The sequence below is a fragment of the Delphinus delphis genome, chromosome 16 (assembly GCF_949987515.2).
Source record: "Delphinus delphis chromosome 16, mDelDel1.2, whole genome shotgun sequence".
NCBI lineage: Eukaryota > Metazoa > Chordata > Mammalia > Artiodactyla > Delphinidae > Delphinus > Delphinus delphis.
Window position 1 is genome coordinate 82,279,781 of NC_082698.1, and position 22,005 is coordinate 82,301,785.

General features: G+C 51.4%; 1 protein-coding gene across 2 annotated transcripts in view; it reads left to right on the forward strand.

Annotated features, from left to right (window-relative positions):
* The window catches only part of C16H1orf198 (chromosome 16 C1orf198 homolog), a 33,414-nt gene that overhangs the window by 2,354 nt on the left and 9,055 nt on the right, over nt 1-22,005 (forward strand). Inside the window, exon 2 of one of the 2 annotated variants that reach the window (XM_060035099.1) lies at nt 9,769-9,819. The exons of the other annotated variant lie outside the window; for it this stretch is intronic. Within the exon in view, the coding sequence (XP_059891082.1) occupies nt 9,769-9,819 (51 nt within the window). The remainder of the gene's footprint in view (nt 1-9,768; nt 9,820-22,005) is intronic. 2 annotated transcript variants of the gene reach the window in all.

A 22,005-nucleotide genomic window follows, 5' to 3' on the forward strand; every position in this document is an offset into this window, starting at 1 on the left:
TTGGCTCCTGCGCACAAGGGGCGATGATAAGGAGAGGGTGGCGGTGACCCCTCGGTAGGCTGCTGGACAGAGTGGCCTGCATAGGTGGCCCCAGGTTTGTCCAGAAGGGCCCTGAACCAGACTGAGTCAGGCACTCTGTCCCTTCCTGTTTGGTCTGTCCTCAGATGTAGCCCTTGGGGCCAATCTGGCAGCAGAGAATCCTCATCCTAGCTGTGCCACTGCCAGCACCCACCGTGGGCCCACCGAGGGGCGGGTGCTCAGGTGCACCAGCTCTTGCTTTACCAGCATCTGACCTTGGATGATAAGCGGGGTGGGCCCCGTAGATACTTGGGAAAGACCAGCTGGGATACTGGGCTCTGAGGGCCTTTCCTAAGGCTGTAGCGCCTGGGCTTGGTTGTGAGTCTTGGCTTTGTTCTGGCTTCCATCTACTAACCCGTTGACTGCGGTGAACCCCTAACCTCTCTGAGCTCCTGCAACGGGAAGAACGTTTACAGGATGAGAGTAGAGACAGTGTCTAGGAAAGGCCTGTGGGGTAAAACATGGTGGCTGCTGGTGAGAATATGAAGGTTGTTAGCTGTTGTCTCTCCACATCCACTTTTGAAAATCACTGTCGTGAAATCAATAAATTCCTCCTGTTGCTAAGCCTGGAGCTGGCCACATAGAGTCCCACGTGAGAAGGAGCTCTGCACTGCCGAGCTCTAGGGATGGGCCTCGGGGCACATACTGAAAGCTGGGCTTGCTCTGTCCACACTGTGGCCATGATGTGCCCTGTTTCCTGATCAGCGGTCACACCCGCCTCAGATTGGGCCCCCCTTTCGGCTACCCCGAAGGACCAGGACGTCGCCTGTTCCTTTGAGTACTCTCCCTCATCGCTGGTAACATTGCTATGTCCCACACAGCAGCATTTGACGTCAGATCATGCCCACATGGCCTTCAAATGGGACTGCCCTCCAGTCATGGCTACGCGTTGAGGGAACAAACGAGTGGAAGCCTGCTTGGGCTCCGGGCTCAGCGCACATGCCCAAGTTGCCCAGCTGGGGCCACTCCGTGTAGGACAGGTATGGCAGCGTGCCATCCGCATGTTCGTTTTTCCCTTCGCTGTCTGTAAAGTGAGGAGACCAGCGTCCAGGCCCAGATCCACCCTTGCTTGGAAGGCGCGCCTGCCGAGGAGAGGGAGGCTAGCTGCCTTTGCGCGGTGAAGCCGTGAAGGGTCCTGTCGGTTTCTTGGTTCTTAGCACCTTGGCAGTCAATTGAGTGCCTATCTCCCAAAGCCCAGTGTATTAGACACTAGAGCCGCTCATGCTTTAGGGACGCTTAGTCTTCCCCTGATTTTCACCAGCTTTTTTAGAAATCCCTCCACGTGAACATATGATCTCAGTACAGCTTCAGTGCAAGGCTGCCGGCCCCTCCTGCCCCCTGGTCATCTCCCCAAGCCCCCTCCTGTGCAGAGAATCTAGAGCTGCTGCCGGTGGAACAGTTATCTCTCAGCAACGGAAGAGAAGCACCTGGCGCCCCCATACCTGGTTCTGGTCCTGCCGCAGCCCGGCTGCCCTCTTAGGGCGGGGTTCTCCCTCCACCGGGGAGCAGCTGCCTGGACTTCTCTCGGGTTATAGGCCTTGCTTGGAACAGGCATGGGCACAGGCTTGCCCTTTGGGTCAAGTACTTGGTCTGAACGTTGAAGCGTGGATGTTTCACGGAATGGATGAAAGCGAATGGGTGCTCTGAGCAGTCTGGCTTTCCCTGTGCTTCTCAGTTACGGCGTTCTTCTTCCAGCAGTCAAAGTTCTGGGAATGGCTTGCGTTGGGAGATGAAAAGTTTTCATTTTAGAGGGATTTAGCCATCACCCCAGTCTGCTTCTGCCGCTTCCTGTTATCAAATAGCAAAAAAAACACACCAAAAACGAAGAAACAAAACCCCCGAAAAACGAAAACCCTGACTTTGCAGGCATGTGTCGCTCTCTGCCCCTTGCCCCCACTCCCAGACTCCTCCACTGATCTGAGCACGTCAGTGAGAGTCACAGGCTTCCAAGCACTATGCCACATTCTTGGCTCCCGACAGGCCATAGGCAAGTGAACTCAGAAGTTTGGGCAGCCGGAGTATTGGCTTCTCAGGGACCTGCTTGCCTGTTTCACTTCTCTGTAAAGTAGGTGGGGCTGGGCAGGAGGGGGTTTCCACATGCCAGCCCCGGGGACCCTGACCTGGATTTCGCGTGCTGTGGAGCACAGGTTTGAAGCCCTGGAGCGAGGCAGTTCTGTCCCCTGTTCAGCAGCTTCGCGTGACCCGCAGCTCTCAGAAGGAGGTGTTCTCTAGCACCTGCCTCCCTCCCCCTCCTGCAGGAGCCTGGAGGCTTGCTCCCTGCTCTTTTACTCTCCCTGGCCTTCACCTCCTTTTCTGGGGCTGAGTCTTGGCCTCCCTGACCCCTGGATACCTTCTGCAGACCTCTGAAGGCCCCGTGGCTTTTCCCATGCCCATTGCCCATCCGGCTTCTGCTCCCAGCTGGCTGACGAAGCCCCTTTCCCTGAAGCGCTCAGGAGGCTGGGGTCAGTATGGAATCCCCCAGTGCTGCAGACCTCGCCGAGCCTCCGTCATCCAGCCCATGCCCTTGGGGCTGCCTGCCAAGGGCCACCTTGCCCTCGCTTCTTAGGGTCCAGGCTGGCCAGCTGTTTGTGTTTGCAAATAAGCTAATTAAATGGGTATACAGTTTCTAAAATAACGACCCTGTATGTTACTGTTAAAAGTTTCAAGCAATGCAGAAAGCAGCAGCATTATGAAGCAGAAATTGGTAGTGCCCTTCCAGAACTTACCTCAATTATTCGGATACGTGTCTTCCTGATGCAGGACCTGTGACACGTGAGGTCACCTCTTCCCCGTTCACTTCAGCAGCTTGGCTTCTATTTTTCAGCCTTTGGCACAAAAAATGAGAAATTTGAGAGTTCCTTTCTCAGCGTTTGGACTTGTTTTTTAAGGAAGGCGGAATGTGTAATTATGATTCCCACCTTCTGTCTGGCAGATGCGTGCATTTTTTAGAAAAGGTGACAGGGTGGACCTGGCTTTTCGTGTCCCTGCGCCTGGCGTCTGTGCCCGGGCTCCAGGCAGGAGTTGAGAACACGGTCATCCTCAGCCATCCAGTTGAGATGGTCAGATGGCCCTCTGCCCAGAGTAGCACCTGGCCTGGGACTCTGCATAGCTGGGGCTCCTCGGGTGGGGCAGCTGTATTGAACAGGTGGCCTTGGGAGCGGAGGCAGCAACACAGGCTCCCCCTGGCCCCTGTGGGTGTGTGGCCCAGTGGCTACCAGGGAACAGGTTTTGCAAAGAAACGACTGGCTCCTTGTCTTGCAGGGAGGGAGGGGGCAGAGCTGGGAAACCTGTTGGCGGGTCTGGAGTCATCTTATAATTGACGGGAGTTACTTTTACACTCTAAAATGAGAGATTTCCTTAGTGCCAGAGAAAGTACCCATTTCTCAGAAAAAGAAATCAAGGCCAGACCTGTCTGTTAAACTTCTGGCTCGTTCTTCTCTTCATTTCCTTAGACCCGTCCCCCACCCATCCTCCCATCACTACCTTGGCATGTTTCTGCTGAGGTCTGAGGAGGCCTGAGTTTCTGTATTTGTATTCATGGTGGAACCTGTCCAGGAGTTAAATCATAACTGCTTTTCTGTTGTTGGAACTGCCCTTTTGTACTTCCGGTGATGGCAACCCTCTGATCTCAGCAGAATTAAATATACTACAAGTCAAAGGGGAAAAAAAACATCGATTCCATAAACATATAAACAATAGTCCCTAAGAATAATCAGTTGGTAAAAAAAAGAGCATATTCTTCTTCCTCACGTCTCCCGTTTTTAAAGTAGGGTTTATTTTTTAAAGCGGCTTTAGGTTCCCCAAAATTGAACAGGAAGTACAGAGGGTTCCCATATACCCCTGCACCCCGTGCACAGACTCCCCCAGGATCAACACCCGCACCAGAGACGTGCATTTGTGAACCACCAGTGAACCGACACTGACATATCATGACCACCCAGAGCCCAGAGTTTACACTTCACTCTTTTTTTTTTTTTTTTTGCGGTATGCGGGCCTCTCACCGTTGTGGCCTCTCCCGTTGCGGAGCACAGGCTCCGGATGCGCAGGCTCAGCGGCCATGGCTCACGGGCCCAGCCGCTCCGCGGCATGTGGGATCTTCCCGGACCAGGGCGCGAACCCGTGTCCCCTGCATCAGCAGGTGGACTCTCAACCACTGCACCACCAGGGAAGCCCTTCTTACTTTTTTTTTTGAATTTTATTTCATTTTATTTTTTACACAGCAGGTTCTTATTAGTTATCTGTTACAAATCTGTTACAAATTAGATACAAATTAGTGTATACATGTCAATCCTGATCTCCCAGTTCATCCTCCCCCTACCCCGCCCGCCCCCCCTCCTTTTCCTGCTTCGTGTCCATATGTTTGTTCTCTACATCTGTGTCTCTATTTCTGCCTTGCAAACCGGTTCATCTGTACCATTTTCCTAGATTCCACATATATGCGTTAATATACGATATTTGTTTTTCTCTTTCTGACTTACTTCACTCTGTATGACAGTCTCTAGGTCCATCCATGTCTCTACAAATGACCCAATTTCGTTCCTTTTTATGGCTGAGTAATATTTCATTGTATGTATGTACCACATCTTCTTTATCCTTTCGTCTGTTGATGGACATTTAGGTTGCTTCCATGACCTGGCTATTGTAAATAGTGCTGCAATGAACACTGGGGTGCATGTGTCTTTTTGAGTTATGGCTTTCTCTGGGTATATGCCCAGTACATTTCTTACTTTTAAGCCAAGATGCCACTGTCTATCAACCAGAAACTCCCCTCATTTATGGACTTCAGGAGGACAGTGACAGTATATGGTTCCAGTGAGCACTGTTTCTGAATCACTCAAGAAAAATCAGATATATTTCTGGGGAGCTTAATGGTTGGGATTCTAACTTTTAGAGACTCAGCCCTCTAGGTGGCAGGAGAAATTTAACAAACAGTGCACCATATTCTGACTACCACCTAAGAGTGTTTATTCTTTATGGTTACATACTAAGGGCATGATTAGAAACGCTGTTGCAGTAGTTTTATGTAATCTTTGAACTCTGGGAAGAATGAAATGAAAGCAGCCTTTAAACGTGATTTGCTGGGCCCTTGCTGTGTATTAGGAGACCGTTTGTGTGCCTTGGTTGACTATACTGATACGCAGAACGTGATTCTGCCTGCTCCAAAGTTGGGTGGGTGAGAGCCAGCCCAGGAATCCTTGGGCTCCTCGTGACGGAAGCCTGGACCCTGGTTGGTTTGGTACAAGTCCTTATTTGGGGATGATGAGAGCCACCTAGCAGTATTCATTGAGGCCACCTTGGCAGGTGGGGTGGCCTGGGAAGACAGAGGTGGGTCCCTGAGCCTGGGAGGTCGGCAAGTGCAGCCTGTGTGGCCAAGTGTCCCCAGTGTGAAGAGGCAGTCAGGTGTCCTGTGAAGGACTGAAGTAGGTAAGCTGCCCAAGGGGAATGGCTGCCTTAGAATTACCGAGGGAGTTGTTGGTTTTCTAAAACTAAGTCAGGTGGGACCCACAGATTCTGCCTATTAAAACAGCACTCTAGATGATTCTTTTTTTTTTAATGTGGGAGTCTTGTCCTTCTAAATGAACTTGTTAATTCATTTGGTGGAATCTTTTTTTTAATTAATTATTTTTGGCTGCGTTGGGTCTTCGTTGCTGCACACAGGCTTTCTCTGGTTGCAGCGAGCAGGGGCTACTCTTTGTTGTGGTGCACAGGCTCTAGGCATGCGTGCCTCAGTAGTTGTGGCACACGGACTCAGTAGTTGTGGCTCGCGGGCTCTAGAGCACAGGCTCAGTAGTTGTGGCGCACGGGCTTAGTTGCTCTGCAGCATGTGCGATCTTCCCGGACCAGGGCTCGAACCCGCGTCTCCTGCATTGGCAGGCGGCTTCTTAACCACTGCGCCACCCGGGAAGTCCCTAGGTGATTCTGATATACAGCCAGACCTAGAACCTCTAGGCTAGAGATGCTCTTCAGAGAGTCTTGAGTCTGGTGCCTGTGAATGGCGCCAGCGTGGACCCAAGACCAGTAAGGACCCAGGAGCTGGTCATCCCCTCTGGCTACCTGGGACAGGTATGCCAGAGAGAGGGCATCTGCAGGAAGGTGCAGTTTGTTCAGGTTGCAGAATGGTCCCTAGCCTGTCCCTCAGAGAGGCCCAGAGTGGAAGCGAGACTTTCAGAGCGCTGCAGGGGTCTCAGAAGTGGTTCTTTTGACTGTTGGAGGAAAGGTGCCGCTCCCCGTCTGCGGGCTACTAGCGGCCTGGCTTTGTGTAGGGGGAGCTCAGAGCTGCTCTGTGACGCCCGTGCTCCTTGCCCCACTTGCTCAGGCTGACCTATGGCCGCACTAAGGGACACCCGCTGTGGACAGTGCCACTTACAGGTGCTGTCCACCTCACACGCTTGAGAGACGATGAAATTCACCGGCCCCCAAATTGGAAAGAAAGTTATAAAAGAATAAATGTCCCATTAGTCTCCAACTTCATGAAGAGGAAAGGCTAATATTTATAACATTTCATGTTTGAAATGAATTCTAAGTCCAGAAATTTTCATTTTAGAATAATTTTGGAACAGTCCTGACTTTTACAGAGGAATCAACCAATTATAGATGAGTTACTTGTCACCAAATAATTTCTAAAGCAAAATTACCAAAATCCTTAAAAAATTTAAGAGTAGCAGTTACATTTAGTGTAGAATGTAGTGAATTTCAGCGTGTCTGATATTGGTTGCAGCTTGTGGTGTGTTCGGGAATGTTTAACATCTGGCTCCAGGGCAGTGAGGGGAGCAGCCCTGATGTGGAGCACGTGCTGGTTGCCATGGAGATGCTCCCCCAGGGGCTGTCCAAGCCCCCAGGTAGCTCACTGCATCAGAGCCGGTCAGGGAGGTGCGGTGACCCGGTTGTGTGGTGTTATAGATGCACTTTCCATCTTGCAGGGGCAACAGATGTAAGTAACCTCAAGAGCACAGATAATAGCAAGAGGGACTAAAGTCATTAGGAAACGATGTTTTTAGCATTTGTTACCTTTGTCAGGTTTTTTTGGGGGGGGAGGGGACACTTTTTTGAAGAATGGATTTTAATTTTTGGAGCAGTCTTAGGTTCCCAGCAAAAGCGAGTAGAAAGTACAGATTTCTGAACTACCGCCTACTGTCACACATGTGCACCCTCTGCTACTACCAACACACGCCCACCAGAGTGGAAGATTTGTTACAATGGATGAACCCACACAGCATTGTTGCCCAACATCCATAGTTTCCACTGGGGTTTACTCTTGCTGTGGTGCGTTCTGTGGGTTTTGAGAAAAGCATCCATCATTACCGCGTGGTACAGAGTATTTCACTGTCCTGAAAATCCTCTGTGCTCTGCCTACTCAGCCCTTCTTCTGTTCAACCCTGGGAGCCACTGATCTTTTTACTGTCTCCATAGTTTTGCCTGTTCCAGGATGTCATATAGTTGGAATCATATAATATATATAGCCTTTTCAGATCCTTTTATTGTGGTACAATATTCAGAACATAAAATTGACCGTGCTAACCACTTTTAGGTGTACAGTCAGTACGTTCACCGTGTTGTACAGCCACCACCACTCTCCACTTCTACAACTTTGCAATCCTGATGCCGTTTTGCATGCAACTGCCTGGAAAGCCTGTGCTTGCCCCAACGCTCTTTGTGGCTGGAGTGTGCAGCCAGTGGCTGACATCAGAGCTTCAATCACATTTTTGTTTGGCATGTTTATTTTTGTTAAGTGCTTTATTATTATTTTTTTTATGAGCTCAGAATTGCAGAAATCTAAGGAATTTGCCCCTTGACTCCGTTTCTTGCTGGAGCAAACAAAAGATTATTGACTCGACACCAAGTTGGGGAGAAATCACAGTGCACCCCTCTGTCTGCAGCCCCCTTGGAATTTCAGCCTGTCTGCGCTGCAGCCACTGGAGCCTGCTGGCTCACCAAGCCCCAGGCTACATCTTTCTTCCTCAGTCTTGCACTCATTCATCTTCCAAAGCCAAAAACCTTCTTAGTGTGTTCTTTGCAGATTTCAAAGGGACTCAAGCTGCATAATTAACATTCAGAGGATCGATCATATCACATGAGAAAGGGTGTCCAGCTCCGGTGTGTCCTGCTTTTGGTCAGTGGTCCTGTCCCCTTCTCTGCCTCTGCCTGAATCTCCACACGCCTCCTCTGTCCCCTGAGGTGGCCACTGGGCTTGTCCCCCGCCCCCCCGCCACCTCCCCATAGAGGGGGCACATTTACCAGTTGGTTTCCCTTTGCCCTTTTCCACAGGTCCAAATCTAGAACAAAGGGAACATACATTCCATCAGCCTCCTTTATTTTTCCCATTTGAAAACAAAGTCCTTCTTGTTTTATTGCTTCTAAGAGGAACTTAGAGGGTCCTGAGATGACAGAGTTTTAAGGACTTTCAGGTCATTGAGCTCAACTGCGCTCCTCTCCCACGCCCTGACCACACACACAGACCTGGATGCAGGAGCCCCTCAGCCGAGACTTGTTAACTCACATTTCTGCTTTTGGAGGGACGCAGTCTGTAAGTTGAGGAGTGCACTTGGACTTAACTGAGGTTCCCAATGGGAGCGTAGTGGCCCACGTTCCCTCTCATTTTTAAAGTTTTGCCTGACAGCCAGGAGTGAATAGGAGACATAGCTTTTAGAGGCCAAGGCTGGGGATGGAGTTGGTACTGAAGGAAGTGGACCCTCTGCAGAACTCCAGGAGGGGGAAGGGAGCCAGGTAACCTAGCTCTGGGGCTAGGGAGTGCCTCTGGGTGCGAAGACATCATGTACCTGGGGTGCTTTATGCAAGGACAGTCTCAGTTCAAAATATTTTATGCCATTTTCAGTCTGTATCGCCCAGGATGTCCCAGTTTTTGGTTCAGAAAATAAGATTCCTCAGCAGAAGCTGGGCACACGTGAGACATTTGCTAGTATAGGAATACAGCTGGAGAGTTGGAGGGGTGGCCTAGGAAAGGCGATCTTACAAACCTTTGTTCGGGTCAGTGGATCCAAGGTCAGACTCTCAGTGACTGTTCGAAGGGCTCCTTCTCTCTTGTTCCGCTTGTGAGGGTCGGAAGGATTTCAGAGTTTTCACTATAATTAGGCAGCTACATTCAGTTGGCATTTTCTTCACTGACAGGCTGGTCACTGCCTTTCAGATCTCTGGTAGGCACTTAGGGGGATGGCGGGGGGCGATGCTCAGACAGTTACAGGTGTTGATTGGCAGATAATCACCCGGCCTCCTTTTCCTCTGTTACCTCATTTTATCCTCACAACAGCCCCGCAGGGGCAGCGCAGTTCTCCTTTCACAGATGAGGAAACTGAGGCTCAAAAGGCTAAGTCATCTTCCCCTGGCCGTGTGGCTAGGCGCTGGCAGGGCCGAGACCTGAGCCCGGAAGCCCTGTTTCCTTCCCCTCGGCCTCCCTGTCATCGAGTCCGTCCTGGGGCTCCCAGGCATTCATCGAATGTCCGTTTGGCAGGGGACGGGCGTACCTGGCAGCCGCGGCCAGCAGGGTGAGGGGGGAGCCAGACCAAGAAGGTCAGCACATTCTCTGCAGAGCGCGACAACTTCAGGCTTGTTTTGAGCCGGGACTTGGGATTCTTCTTGCTGAAGTTTGGTTCCCCCATGGCCTCGGGTGGTGGCTGTCTGCGCGGGGTCCCTTTGGGTTTGGATTTCAGATTTATTCTTGAATTTTTATTTCAGGACATAACTTGGCAAGATGAGCACTCTGCCCCTTTCTCCTGGGAAACGAGGGTAAGTTGGGTTAAATTTAGATTTGTTTGTCTTCTTAAAAAGCGTGGCGTCCTTAGGTATTTTCCGTTCAGCCCTTGGTGGGCTCAGACGGCCGCGGGCTGCGGGTGATGCGCCCCCGCCGGTGGGAGAGGAGAGGTGGAGGGGCGGGGCCTGCGCCGCGTTGGGCTTGGTGATGGAGGGAAGCGTGGCGGTCGGCGCGCTGGGCACGGTCGGCGCCCCTGTCCTGGGAAAAGCAGGGGCAGCCCCTCGGGGGGCTTTCTCGGCTCACACTTCTGCCCACCAGCACTCAGTGCCTTGTTGGGGGCTCCATAAGGCAAAGCTTTGAGGGAAGCTTTTCTTGGCGGGGGGACGGGGTGGTTAAGAGCTGCTTTTATTAAAGTGAAATGCGAAGGGCAGCCGAGACGGGAAGGTGGGTGGATGTGGAGACAAGGCTGCAGATGCATCAGAACTGCCTGCAAGAGTCACCTCAAAGGCAGAGTCCTGAGGGAAGAAGGGAGGAGGGGAAGAGTGCCCTTGGTACCCTTTGAAACTGGAGTAGCCGGTGGATACAGATGTGCAACCCAGCCTGGGCGCCTGTTGCTGGTCCCCAGTCATTCGTTTATTGCTGTTAGTGTTGTTGTTGCCAAAGTTGCCTAAAAGTATCAAGCGTAACGGGGTTTGTCCGTTTCCCCATTCTCCCCAGTTGTCCCGGTACAAGTGCATTAATAAGTAGCGCAAAATGACCAAAAGGCAGGTGTCTCAAACCCAAGGAAGAGAAGGGAAAAGACCAGGATTCTCTGAATTCTAGAACATTCTCTGCTGTGTGTTGGAGGGTCCTTTCCCTAGTGGGGGTGGCCAGGACGGCTGTGTACCTGCAATAGGGCTTAGGCTTGAGGCTGGATCAGGGCTTTCAAGCCCTGACACTTGAAGGGGCTTGTTTCTTGGTTTTCCACTTGTCCCTACAGTTGCTCATCCTGGTAGAAACGGCGTCCAGGGGCTGTAGGGAGGGTGGGTCAGAGCGGGATGCGGCAGTGGGGGGGGCTCTGCAAGCCACCTGAGAGGCCCTCAGGGGTCTGTGTCTTAAAATGAAGGATTTGATGAGGGCTCAGATGGATGAGGGCAGCCGGCGGCGTTGCCCACAGGCGGCGCGGTTGGTTAGCTGATTGCCCCAAGTGACGCGAGCCGCCCTAGGATGAGGAAGCCTGTGAAAGTTGAGGGGACCCTTACGTGAGAGTTGAGAGGTGGCTTTTGCGAATACGTGGCATTAATGCAGATGGCCGTGCTCCTCCCGCAAGCACAGACTCCTGCCTTGGGGAGTCCAGAACGTCAGGTCCTAAACATCCTAAAAATAAAGATGCAAATGCCTGCATCCTGCATGCGTGATTTTTTTTTTATTTCCGTGGCAGATTAATAACCTAGGTCTGCGCAGAGGGCAGGGCGAGCGACAACGTTGTGCCTGGAATGGGAGTCTCCTTCAGGATCTGGACACTGGTTAAGGGGTGGCTGAACCAGCGAGGGTGGCTGGGAGGCAGCCAGAGAGGGTGAGGGGCAGCCTGGGATTGTAGCTTCCGAGCTCCGAGACCCATCCATAAATCCCTTGTCCAGTGACAGGGCAAAGGGAGTTGGAGGTGGCTAGAAGGGACCTCGCCACAGTGACATTCAGCCAGGGCCGTCAATATTCCTTTTATATGGGTTCCCCAGATGGGTAACTGACAAGCACTACAGTTAAGTCCCCTACATAGGAACCTTCAAGTTACAGACTTTCAAAGATGGGAACCATCCACGTCAGGCGTGAGGGAAACTGCAGCTTCCTCCGTCTCCTATTGCTGGCGCTCCTTCAGCTCTACCGTCTCCCACCTCCTCTCCCTCCTCCAGTCAGTACCTCTTCTTGCCTGTTCACTTGATGCCAGCCCCTGGACGCCAGCTGTTGTCCTGGACTACTGTCCTTTTCAAGGGACTGTACTGCAAGACTAAACATGTTTTATTTTTTGTTTGTTTTTTATGTGTCATTTGTGCGAAAGGTGTCTTAACCTGTTACAGTACAGTACTAGATAGCCCATGTGTTAGTTGGGTACCCACATACAACTCGTTCGTATGTAGGGCCCTTACTGTAGTCCTAGGCAGATGGGCAGTCTGCAGGGGGGAGTGGACAGCCTCGGGGACAGTGGCCCGGAAGGCAGCACAGATGTTACCGGACTGGGCCCTGTGTTTGATGATGTCTCAGTGATGAAGACAGAGAAGTCGAATTAGTTAAAATGCCCCGAGCCCCAAGTCCATCGTGCCCCCCACGAGGATATCTACTCTCGTAAGAATTTACCTTGTTAAATGTTCCTGAGTCAGCCGTTTGTGGGACGGGATGTTTCATCTGTTATTACCTTGATGCAGATGACATTCTGGGGCAAGGACGGGGCAGCACCTGGGGCGGCTGCTGAGAATGAGGCTCATTGTGGGAACAGGTGCCGGGAAAAGGTCTCCAGAACAAGGTGTGCTGACCCAGTCCAGCACGGGTCACACTCGTGCTGGTGTTAACTGTCCACAGACACCATCCAGGTCCCTTAGGAACCTGCATAAATTGAGAAGGCTTGATAAAGTTAAGTCAATATGTGTTGCTCATTTTAATTAACTTGTTTGGTTTTTTTTTTAGTAAAAGGTAGTCTTTGTGGCTCAGTTCTCAGTTTCATTTTTTTTTCCGTTGTAGTATAGTTACTTTACAGTGTTGTGTTAGTTTCTGCTGCACAATGAAGTGAACCAGCTGTATGTATACTGTATCCCCTCCCTCTTGGACCTCCCTCCCACCGCGCCCCTCCCCCATCCCACCCATCTAGGTCATCACAGAGCACGAGCTGAGCTTCCCGTGCTATACAGCAGGTTCCCACTAGCTATGTGTTTTACACAGGGTGGTGTATTTATGTCAAACCTAATCTCCCAATTCATTTCACGTTCCCTTTCAATGAGAGAATTAGCTTATTTCATGAACAGGTGGGCTGTGTCCTCACCTTTTGATTTGAGCTCTCAAAATCACACTTACGTGATTTAAAGTCAGAACTTTGTAGGGGCAAAACAGAGAGCGTTCCAGAGAGCAAAGGGCCTTACCCCTGCTCTGTCATCAAGAGTCAGAGTTCCACCACCCGCCTCTCCCCAGCTGAAGTGCGAGTGCCCACCTCTCTGCATTGTCACGCCCTTCCTTAGGACTGAAAGACAGATGAGAACTTTGGAGAGCTGCATGCAGGAGCTGGGTTAGCCAGGGCAGGGTGGCCCCGACCTCCAGCTGCAAGGCTGGAGACTCTGTCATTTGATGACTCTGATGCATGGCAGGCACCTCACTCCTTCGCGGCTTGGAGCAGCCATTTCTTTGCTCTTGATTCTGGGGGTCAGTGGTCTGGGCAGGGCTCAGCCGGGCTGTTCTTCTGTGGGCCTCGCCGGGGACCGCTCATGTGTCATCTGACGGCCGATGGGAGCTGGTTGCTCTAGGGTACCTTCTCTTCTGTGTCCGGTTGGGGCCACATGTGTCCAGCGAGCTACGTGTTGGTGGAAGAGTTCCCTCGGGTGAGAGTGGAAGCCGACAGGGTCTTCCGAGGCTGAGGCTTGGGAACCAAAGTATCCCCTCTGTTTTGTTCTAATGGTCAAATCGAGGCACAGTCCAGCCCGAATTTGGGGTGTGAGAACATGGATCGCAGCTGCTGATGGACAGTTGCAGAGAATTTGTGCCATTTCAAATCAAAGACTCCACGCTCTGACAGCCCCGACAGAGGGTCGTTTCATTTGATTGTCTATCATCCACTGACGTTTTTTTTTGAATTTTAAATTGTGGTAAAATACACATCCCATAAAATGCACCCTCTTAGCCGTTTGTAAGTGTGCAGTGCGGTGGCCTTAAGTGCATTCACACTGTTGCGCAGCCGCCACCATCCATCTCCAGAACTCTATCATCTTCCCAAACTGCAGCTCTGTTCCTTTTAAGCCGAAAGCCCCTTTCCCCCTCCCCCAGCCCCTGGCAACCACCCTTCTACTTCCTGTCTCTATGACATCATTCACTGACTTTTTTCAAAAATCCGGCGGACGTTGATTGTCCTTCTACTCTGGGACAGACATTATGCTTAAGGCTCAAAGGTGAGTAAACACTTGCTCTCGGCAAAGATCCCAGCGTGGGGATGACGCCGCCTGGGGCAGAACTCACAAGGGGGGCCACTTCAGCCACACGACCCTTCCTCCAGTCATGTTCCTTCGTTCACCTGATGCATATTTACATACACGTTGGTAGATACGGTCTCATGCCTTCTGCAGCTATTCACTTCAGCAGACTTTTTTTTTTTTTTTTTTGGCCGTGCTACGGGGCATGTGGGATCTTAGTTCCCCGACCAGGGATCGAACCCGCGCCCCCTGCAGTGGAAGTGCGGAATCTTAACCGCTGGACCACCAGGGAGGTCCCCACTTCTGTAGATATTTAAGGATGGCCAACTAAGTGCCTAGCTCTTTCTCAGCTCTGACTTCTCAGCCACCAGTCGATCAGCTGAGGCCAGACCCCAGGTGATGACTGTTGAGCACAGAGCCGAGAATCTCAGGGATTTGGGATTTCTTCCCAGTTTTTGCTCCTCTGTCTGGACTCCTTCCTTTGGGCCAGCCCGTGGCCGAGGACCCCTGCAGAGACCTGCAGAGACCTGCAGAGCGTGGACGAGCTGGTGCTGTCTGTCCCTGAAAGGCGGCTCTGACCAGGAGAGGCCTCGATGCCGGGCAAGCACTGCCCGTTTCCTCAGATCCTGCTCGGTCTTCCAGCCTGCCCTCCCCTCCTGGGTCACCTCCTGCCAAGGCCGGGCCAGGCCTGATGCCTCTGTCGCTCCGGAAGGGAGGCTCCGAGGCAGAAGTGCCCGTCCCGGTCGGGTGAGGTGCCCTTGGTCATCATCTTTCCCCTCATCCGTCAGCTTGGCAGGTGTGCTGGGGGCCAGGGCACCTGCAGGGCCCCACGGCGGAGTCCTTTCTCCTGTCCTGAGGTTCCACGGGGAAAACACTCAGCACTTGGAATGCTTCAGAGAGGGGAATCGGGAGGAGAGGATGCTTCGCGCTGCCGCCCCTCTGGGCTGGGGGGTTTACAGGAGACCCCTGCAGAGGCAGGTCAGGCCCTAGCGCCGGGTGGCTGGACTCTGGGGACGCCACGCCCACCGTGCTCGCCTCCCCCCAGGCGGTCTGGATTTTCCCTTTCTGTCTACCCGAGTCCTTCACCCGAGGTTCGGCTGCCTCTTTGGGGATCGTAAGTCAGCTGGGTGGGGATCAGCTCCTTGATCTCCGAGGGTCAACACAGACCACTCCTGGAGTAGGGGGCCTCTCAGCCGCTCCTCAGGAGGAGAAGTAAGCCTGGGAGCCCAGCGTCTCCGCGGGCTGGGGTCCACACCAGGGATCTGCAGGCACGTCAAATTCTCTCACCCAGGAGGTCAGCGTCGCTGCCCCCGCCGCGGGCCGGATGCCGGGGCTCAGGGGCGGCGGTAACGGGCAGGCGGGTTGAATCGAGGAAGAGGGATTGGAGCTTGGGTCTGTCTGTGGCTAACAGGCGTCTCTTGCCCACACGGGACAGAAGGGTGTTCCGTCGGGATGTCCGTACATGGAGCGTTCCCTGGGTTCCCAGGTACGGCTCTGCCTGGCTGTCACCCCTCACCACCAGCCCAAAGTTTCTGAGAAACGCAGGGCCGTGGAGCCCCGCCGTGCTCCCATCACAGCATAGCTCCTGCTTGGGGACCCTCACGGAGACCCCCGTCTCTGCCCAGTAGTGAAGCCTCCCTCCCCCTCCCCCTGCCCCTCCCCCGTGCCGTCTCTAGCTCACCTTCCTGAGATCCAGAGCAGGCCTGTGGCCCCCTGCTCTGGACCTTTCCTGGCTCTTGTAGGTGCAGTGGCCTGTCAGCTCCTCAGCCCAGGGCCCGGCCTGCTGCTGTGGCCCCAAGGGTCCTTCCCGCCGGTCTCTTCTCCAGCCCCACAGCCCTGCCCCATGGCACCGACCTCACCTGCCTCGGTGCCTTGCCCAGCCCCCTGGCCCCAGCCACCTGTGCAGGTCCCACCTGCCCCCAGACCCGGAGCAGATTCCGTTCCTGTGTTTCTCCCAGTTACTGTGACAGCCGGGCAGCTCCCACAGGACCCCGATCTGTGCTGAGCACCTTGGGGGCATTTCCTCAGCTAATCCCCACAATGCGTGCTTTGACAGATGAGGAAACAGAGGCCCAGAGTGAGGGGGTGTGAGCTAGATGTCCCAGCCCAGCGCCGTGTGCTTCACCCCTTGCCGCAGCGTCTGCAACTGTCCCCCTTCCGTGTCCCCTCTGAGAAGCTCTGCGCTAGGCGGACACACGTTAATGTCACCGGTGGTGCTCTTTGTTGGTGCGTCTTGTCCCTGCGAGACGACAGGCACCTGAAGGGCAGAGGCTCCTGTCCTTCCCTTGTGGCCTTATGACCGCAGACTCCTGCACACCCACTGTCTGGTGGGTGTCTGGTGGGTTTTCCCCAGGCTCGTTGCCATGGGGCCCAACAGCTGGGCCCTATCCATCGTCTGCCCGGCTCCCTGGTGAAAATACAGGAGCGTCCTCTAGTCCCTGGGGCCTCGCGGTTAGGGGCGGGTGGTCCCCAGACCCTGTGCCCCCTGCCCCGCTGGCCTGGAGGGCCTGACACCCCCAGTCTCAGTGGCTAGGCCGTGCTGTCTCTTCCCCACCGGCTCGTCATCTACTAATTTTTAGATTCTAAGAGTTTTTCGTATCTTCCCCTCTTCTTATTCCTTTTCCTCCTTTGGCGGGGGAGGTGGAGGAGGGTAAATGTTAAATGGTTTGTGAATTTATTAGGATTTGCTCCAGTAAAGCTATTGTATCTTCTGACAATGTTTCTGCAGCCTTCATCTCAGCAGTTCAGACCCGCCAGAGGCCGCCAAGCCAAACAGTTAGTTTTGGTCGCCTGCACCCTCCTTTACTGAAATATCACACATTCCTCTCCAGTGAGTGGGACGTAAAAATAGACACTGGGCTCAGTTTTGGGCTTTCTGTTTTTAGAACGGACGTGGCCAGCTAAGACCCAGTTTCCCACATGGGGAGGCTGACACCCAGGCCCAGCTCAGTGCGTAGCCCTGGGGCTCCAGCCGGGGCGCCTGGGACGTAGAGGGTAGCGCCGTCAGCATCGCTGTGAGGAGGGGAGAGGGCTTCTCGAGTGCCCCTCACTGTTCCGTCTCAGCCATCTCGTGTAGGACCGCGGGCTTGAGTCCCCCTCCGGCTTGCTGTGCGAGCTGGCGCTACTCTTCACCTGGTGCAGCCTCCTGGGCAGCCTGCTGTCACTGGGCCCCGCTCGGCGCAGGGCACTGGGTTCCCGAGAGCTTTGTCCACACCTGGAAAAACGGACTTTTCCCAGAAATCAGAAGATTGCACGGGAACTTCCTGACTTGCTAGCGTTCATCACAGGCTCCAGACGCAGCCCCCTGCTGGGCTGTCAGGTCTCGAGGCAGGGCTGGCCTCCCCTGGTCACTGATCGGCTCCAGTGTCAGAGGGCCCCCTTGCATAGCCTCAGGGCGACAGGGGAAGGTGAGGTCAGAGACCCGTCGGAAGCACAGGCTCTGTGGGGGGGTCCAGGGGCAACACGGCGGCTGCAGTACATCCCTGTGGGGAGTGTCTCAGCTCAGATTCCACGCCAGACACCGGGCCAGGATGGGGCTTCAGAGTCGCGCTTACTTCCGGACGCAGACACGGCCCGCGTGTCCCAGCCACGGGCACCACGCCCCCGGTGACCAGAGGAAGGCGGGGAGGGGCCAGCGCCCGGAGGGGATCCAGTGGGAGTACTGCTGACCCCTCAGGAAACTTAGATGCCTCTGACCAAGCAGAACAGGAGCAGAGCCCAGTAGCCTGCGTTTACTGAGCACTTACTATGTGCCAGGCCTCGTTCTAAAACAACAGCCCAGGGAGTAAGAATACTCCGATTTTACTAGAGAAGAAAAGAGTCCAGGCTCAGGCTGGGTCGTTGGTGGGTTTGCCCTTTACCGAGAGGAGCTGGCTCGGGGAAGAAGGTAGCTGTGGCTTCGGGCCAGTGAGCAGGAGACGCCTCTGAAGGGGACCTGGGGCTTAGGGCACCTCCCGGGAGAAAGCACGGGAGGGAGCAGAGGCGCCAGGCTGAGCCCTGGTCTGGGAGGTAAGGGGGCGGCCCAGGGAGGGTGGAGTCACCGAGCAAAAAGCAATGAAAGCTCTCCCAAAGCACAGAGGGAGCTGCAGTGCAGGTGCCACTTCTGTGTGACCTGGACAACAGCGCGTCTTTGAAAATGACCAGGAGCCCCTCTTCACCATGTCCTGGTCCAGTTTTGCTGGCGTTCTGGGGTCTTGGAGCCAAGTAAGATGAACTCTGGTCAGGAAAAAGGACGCTTTGCCCCTCTTCTTCTTTCTTTGCCCGCCCCTTCCCAACAGGCATGTGTTTTAAACACAAACCACAAACCTTTGCCCTTTGGGGCGAGGAGTGGGAAAGAAAGAGACCCTCACCAGTGCAGCTGATCAAGGAGGACTGTTTCTTAAAAGGGGGTTATAGTCATATTTTATTTGCAGAATGGAAAACAACACATGCCTGGGCAAAAAGGCTCAGTAGCTGACACACTAGAGCGTTTTTTCTTCTGTAAGTTCTTGTTTTCCCCATTTTCACCCCGGGGCGCCCCAAACCAAGTAGCCATCCCCGTCAGCCTGGCCCTCTCTTCTACCGAGACGTCCCCCTCCCTGAGGGGCTCTCACGAGGGCTCCGGTAGCCCAAGGAGCCCTGAAAGCCTCCGTGTTCTGTTGCATGTTGTCACTCCAGCCAGCTAAGTTCTGCGCGGTGCCCTGATCGAGGGCCTGAAGCAGTCCTGGAACCACTGTGGCTGACTTCTCTCCCCAGCATCCCTGGCTCGGCCCAGTGCGGTCCTGTGCCTAGACTCATGTTCAGCCCAGCTTTCCGGGAGCTTCTCCCCACTGGAGAGATGGCTGATCCTAAAAGAGCCTAGTGTTTGACGAACCACTCAAAGTGTTTTCTTTACCCCACAATTTCCAGATCAATCTCAACTCCTTTCTCTCAGGCTCAGTCCCCACTTCCAAGCTATTTCTAGCACTTTGCTTATTTAAAGAACTCATCATCTCTGTGCCCACATTCTCCCTGTATTTTATTGTGGAGTTTGGAAATATGCAGAGTATTGAGAATGACTCACTCAGAAACAGCCCTTTAAAAATCAGATTAGGTCACTGACATACAGAAGTCCTGCCACGTATGGGGATCGCTGGTGTTCACATGGACATCGTCCCTGGCGGCCACTGGCTTTTTAGATGTGGTGTGATGCCCAGCACAGCTGCAGGCCTCGGAATCACTTGCTCCAGATTGAAATCCCAGCTGCTCTTAATGGACTAGTGACCTAGGACAATTCACTCATTTGCTCCAGACCTCCATTTTCTCCGTTGTAGAATAAAAACGTTTTAGGAGAAAAGCCCAACAACAAAGAAAACTGTGCCTGGTGCACTGGATGTGCTCAGAGTCTGCATTTGTTCTGAGCTCCAGCACCTGAGCTTTGATTTTTTTTTTTTAATGTCTAGATTAAAAAAATTTTTTTTATTGCAGTATAGTTGATTTACAATGTTGTGCCCATCTCTGCTGTACAGCAGAGACTCAGTTATACACATACAGACATTCTTTCTTTATATTCTTTTCCATTATGGCTTATCACAGGGTATTCAATATAGTTCCCTGTGCTGTGATCTTGTCGTTTATCCATCCTGTATGTAATAGTTTACATCTGCTAACCCCAAACTCCCAGTCTATCCCTCTCCCTCTCCACTGGCAACCACAAGTCTGTTCTCTATGTCTGTGAGTCTGTTTCTGTTTTGTAGATAGGTTCACCTGTGCCACATTTTAGATTCCACATATAAGTGATATCATATGATATTTGTCTTCCTCTTTCTGACTTACTTCAATTAGTATAATAATCCCTAGTTGCATCCTTGTTGCTGCAAATGGCATTTTTTCATTCTTTTTTATGACTGAGTAGTATTCCATTGTTTATATGTACCACATCTTTATCCATTCATCTGTCGATGGACATTTAGGTTGTTTCCTAAACATGTTTCCATGTCTTGGCTATTGTGAACAGTGCTGCTGTGAACATAGGGGTGCATGTTTCTTTTTGAATTATAGTTTTGTCCGGGTATATTCCCAGGAGTGGGATTGCTGGGTCATATGGCAATTCTACTTTTAGTTTTCTGAGGAACCTCCATACTGGTTTGCGTAGTGGCTGGACCAACTTACATTCTCACCAACAGTGTAGGAGGGTTCCCTTTTCTCCACATCGTCTCCAGCATTTGTTATTTGTAGACTTTTTAGTGATGACCATTCTGACCGGTGTGAGGTGGTGCCACTCTGTAGTTCTGATTTGCATTTCTCTAATAATTAGTGATGTTGAGCATCTTTTCATGTGCCTACTGGCCACCTATGTGTCTTCTCTGGAGAAATGTTTGTTAAGGTCTCCTGCCCATTGTTGGATCGGGTTATTTGTTGTTGAGCTGTATGAGTTGTTTGTATATTTTGGAGATTAAGCCCTTGTTGGTTGCATCATTTGCAAATATTTTCTCCCATTCTGTAGGTTGCCTTTTCGGGGTTTTTTTATGGTTTTCTTTGCTGCACAAAAGCTTGTAAGTTTGACTAGGTCCCATTTGTTTACTTTTGTTTTTATTTCTGTTGCCATGGGAGACCAACCTAAGGAAACATTGGTACGATTTATGTCAGAGAATGTTTTGCCTATGTTCTCTTCTAGGAGTTTTATGGTGTCTTGTCTTATGTTTAAGTCTTTAAGCCATTTTGAGTTTATTTTTGTGTATGGTGTGAGGGTGTGTTCGAACGTCATTGATTTACATGCGGCTGTCCAACTTTCCCAACACCACTTGCTGAAGAGACTGTCTTTTTCCCATTTTATATTCTTGCCTCCTTTGTTGAAGATCAATTGACTGTAGGTGTGTGGGTTTATTTCTGGGTTCTTTATTCTGTTCCATTTATCCGTATGCCTGTTTTTGTAGTGATACCACACAGTTTTGATTACTGTAGCTTTGTAGTATTGTCTGAAGTCTAGGAGAGTTATGCCTCCTGCTTTGTTTTTTCCTCAGGATTGCTCTAGCAATTCTGGGTCTTTTATGGTTCCATATACATTTTTGGGTTATTTGTTCTAGTTCTGTGAAAAATGTCATGGGTAATTTGATAGGGATCTCATTGAATCTGTAAATTGCTTTGGGTAGTATTGCCATTTTAGCAGTGTTCATTCTTCCAGTCCAAGAGCATGGGATATATTTCCATTTCTTTGAATCCTCTTTTATTTCCTTTATTAATGTTTTATAGTTCTCAGTGTATAAATCACCTCCTTGGTCGGGTTTATTCCTAGGTTTTTTTTTCTTTTTGGTGTAATTTTAAAAAGCTTTTTTTTTGTTTGTTTGGTTTTTTTTACATTCCCTTTCTGACATTTCACTGTTAGTGTAAAGGAATGCAACTGATTTCTGAACGTTAATCTTGTATCCTGCTACTTTGCTGCATTCATTTATTAGATCTAGTAGTTTTTGTGTGGAGTCCTTAGGGTTTTCTATATATAGTATCATGTCATCTGCATATAGTAACAGTTTTACTTCTTTTCTTTCAACTTGGATACCTTTTATTTCTTTTTCTTGTCTGATTGCTGTGGCTAGGACTTCCAATTCTATGTTAAAGAGAAGTGGAGAGAGTGGACATCCTTGTCTTGTTCCAGATTTTAGTGGGAAGGCTTTCGGCTTTTCACTGTTGAGTATTGTATTGGCTGTGGGTTTGTCATAAATGGCTTTTATTATGTTGAGGTATGTTCCCTCTATTCCCACTTTGGTAAGAGTTTTTAATCATGAATGAATGTTGAATTTTGTCAAATGCTTTTTCTGCATCTATTGAGATGATCATGTGGTTTTGGACTTTTCTTTTGTTAATGTGGTGTGCGTTGATTTATTTGCGTATGTTGAACCATCCTTGTGAACCTGGGATGAATCCCACTCGGTTGTGGTGTGTGATCTTTTTTATGTGTTGTTGGATTTGGTTTGCTAATATTTTGTTGAGAATTTTTGCATCTATATTCATGAAATATATTGTCCTGTAATTTTCTTTTTTAGTGGTGTCTTTGTCTGGTTTTGGTATCTGGGTGATGGTGGCTTCATAGAATGTCTTTGGGAGTGTTCCCTCCTCTTCAAT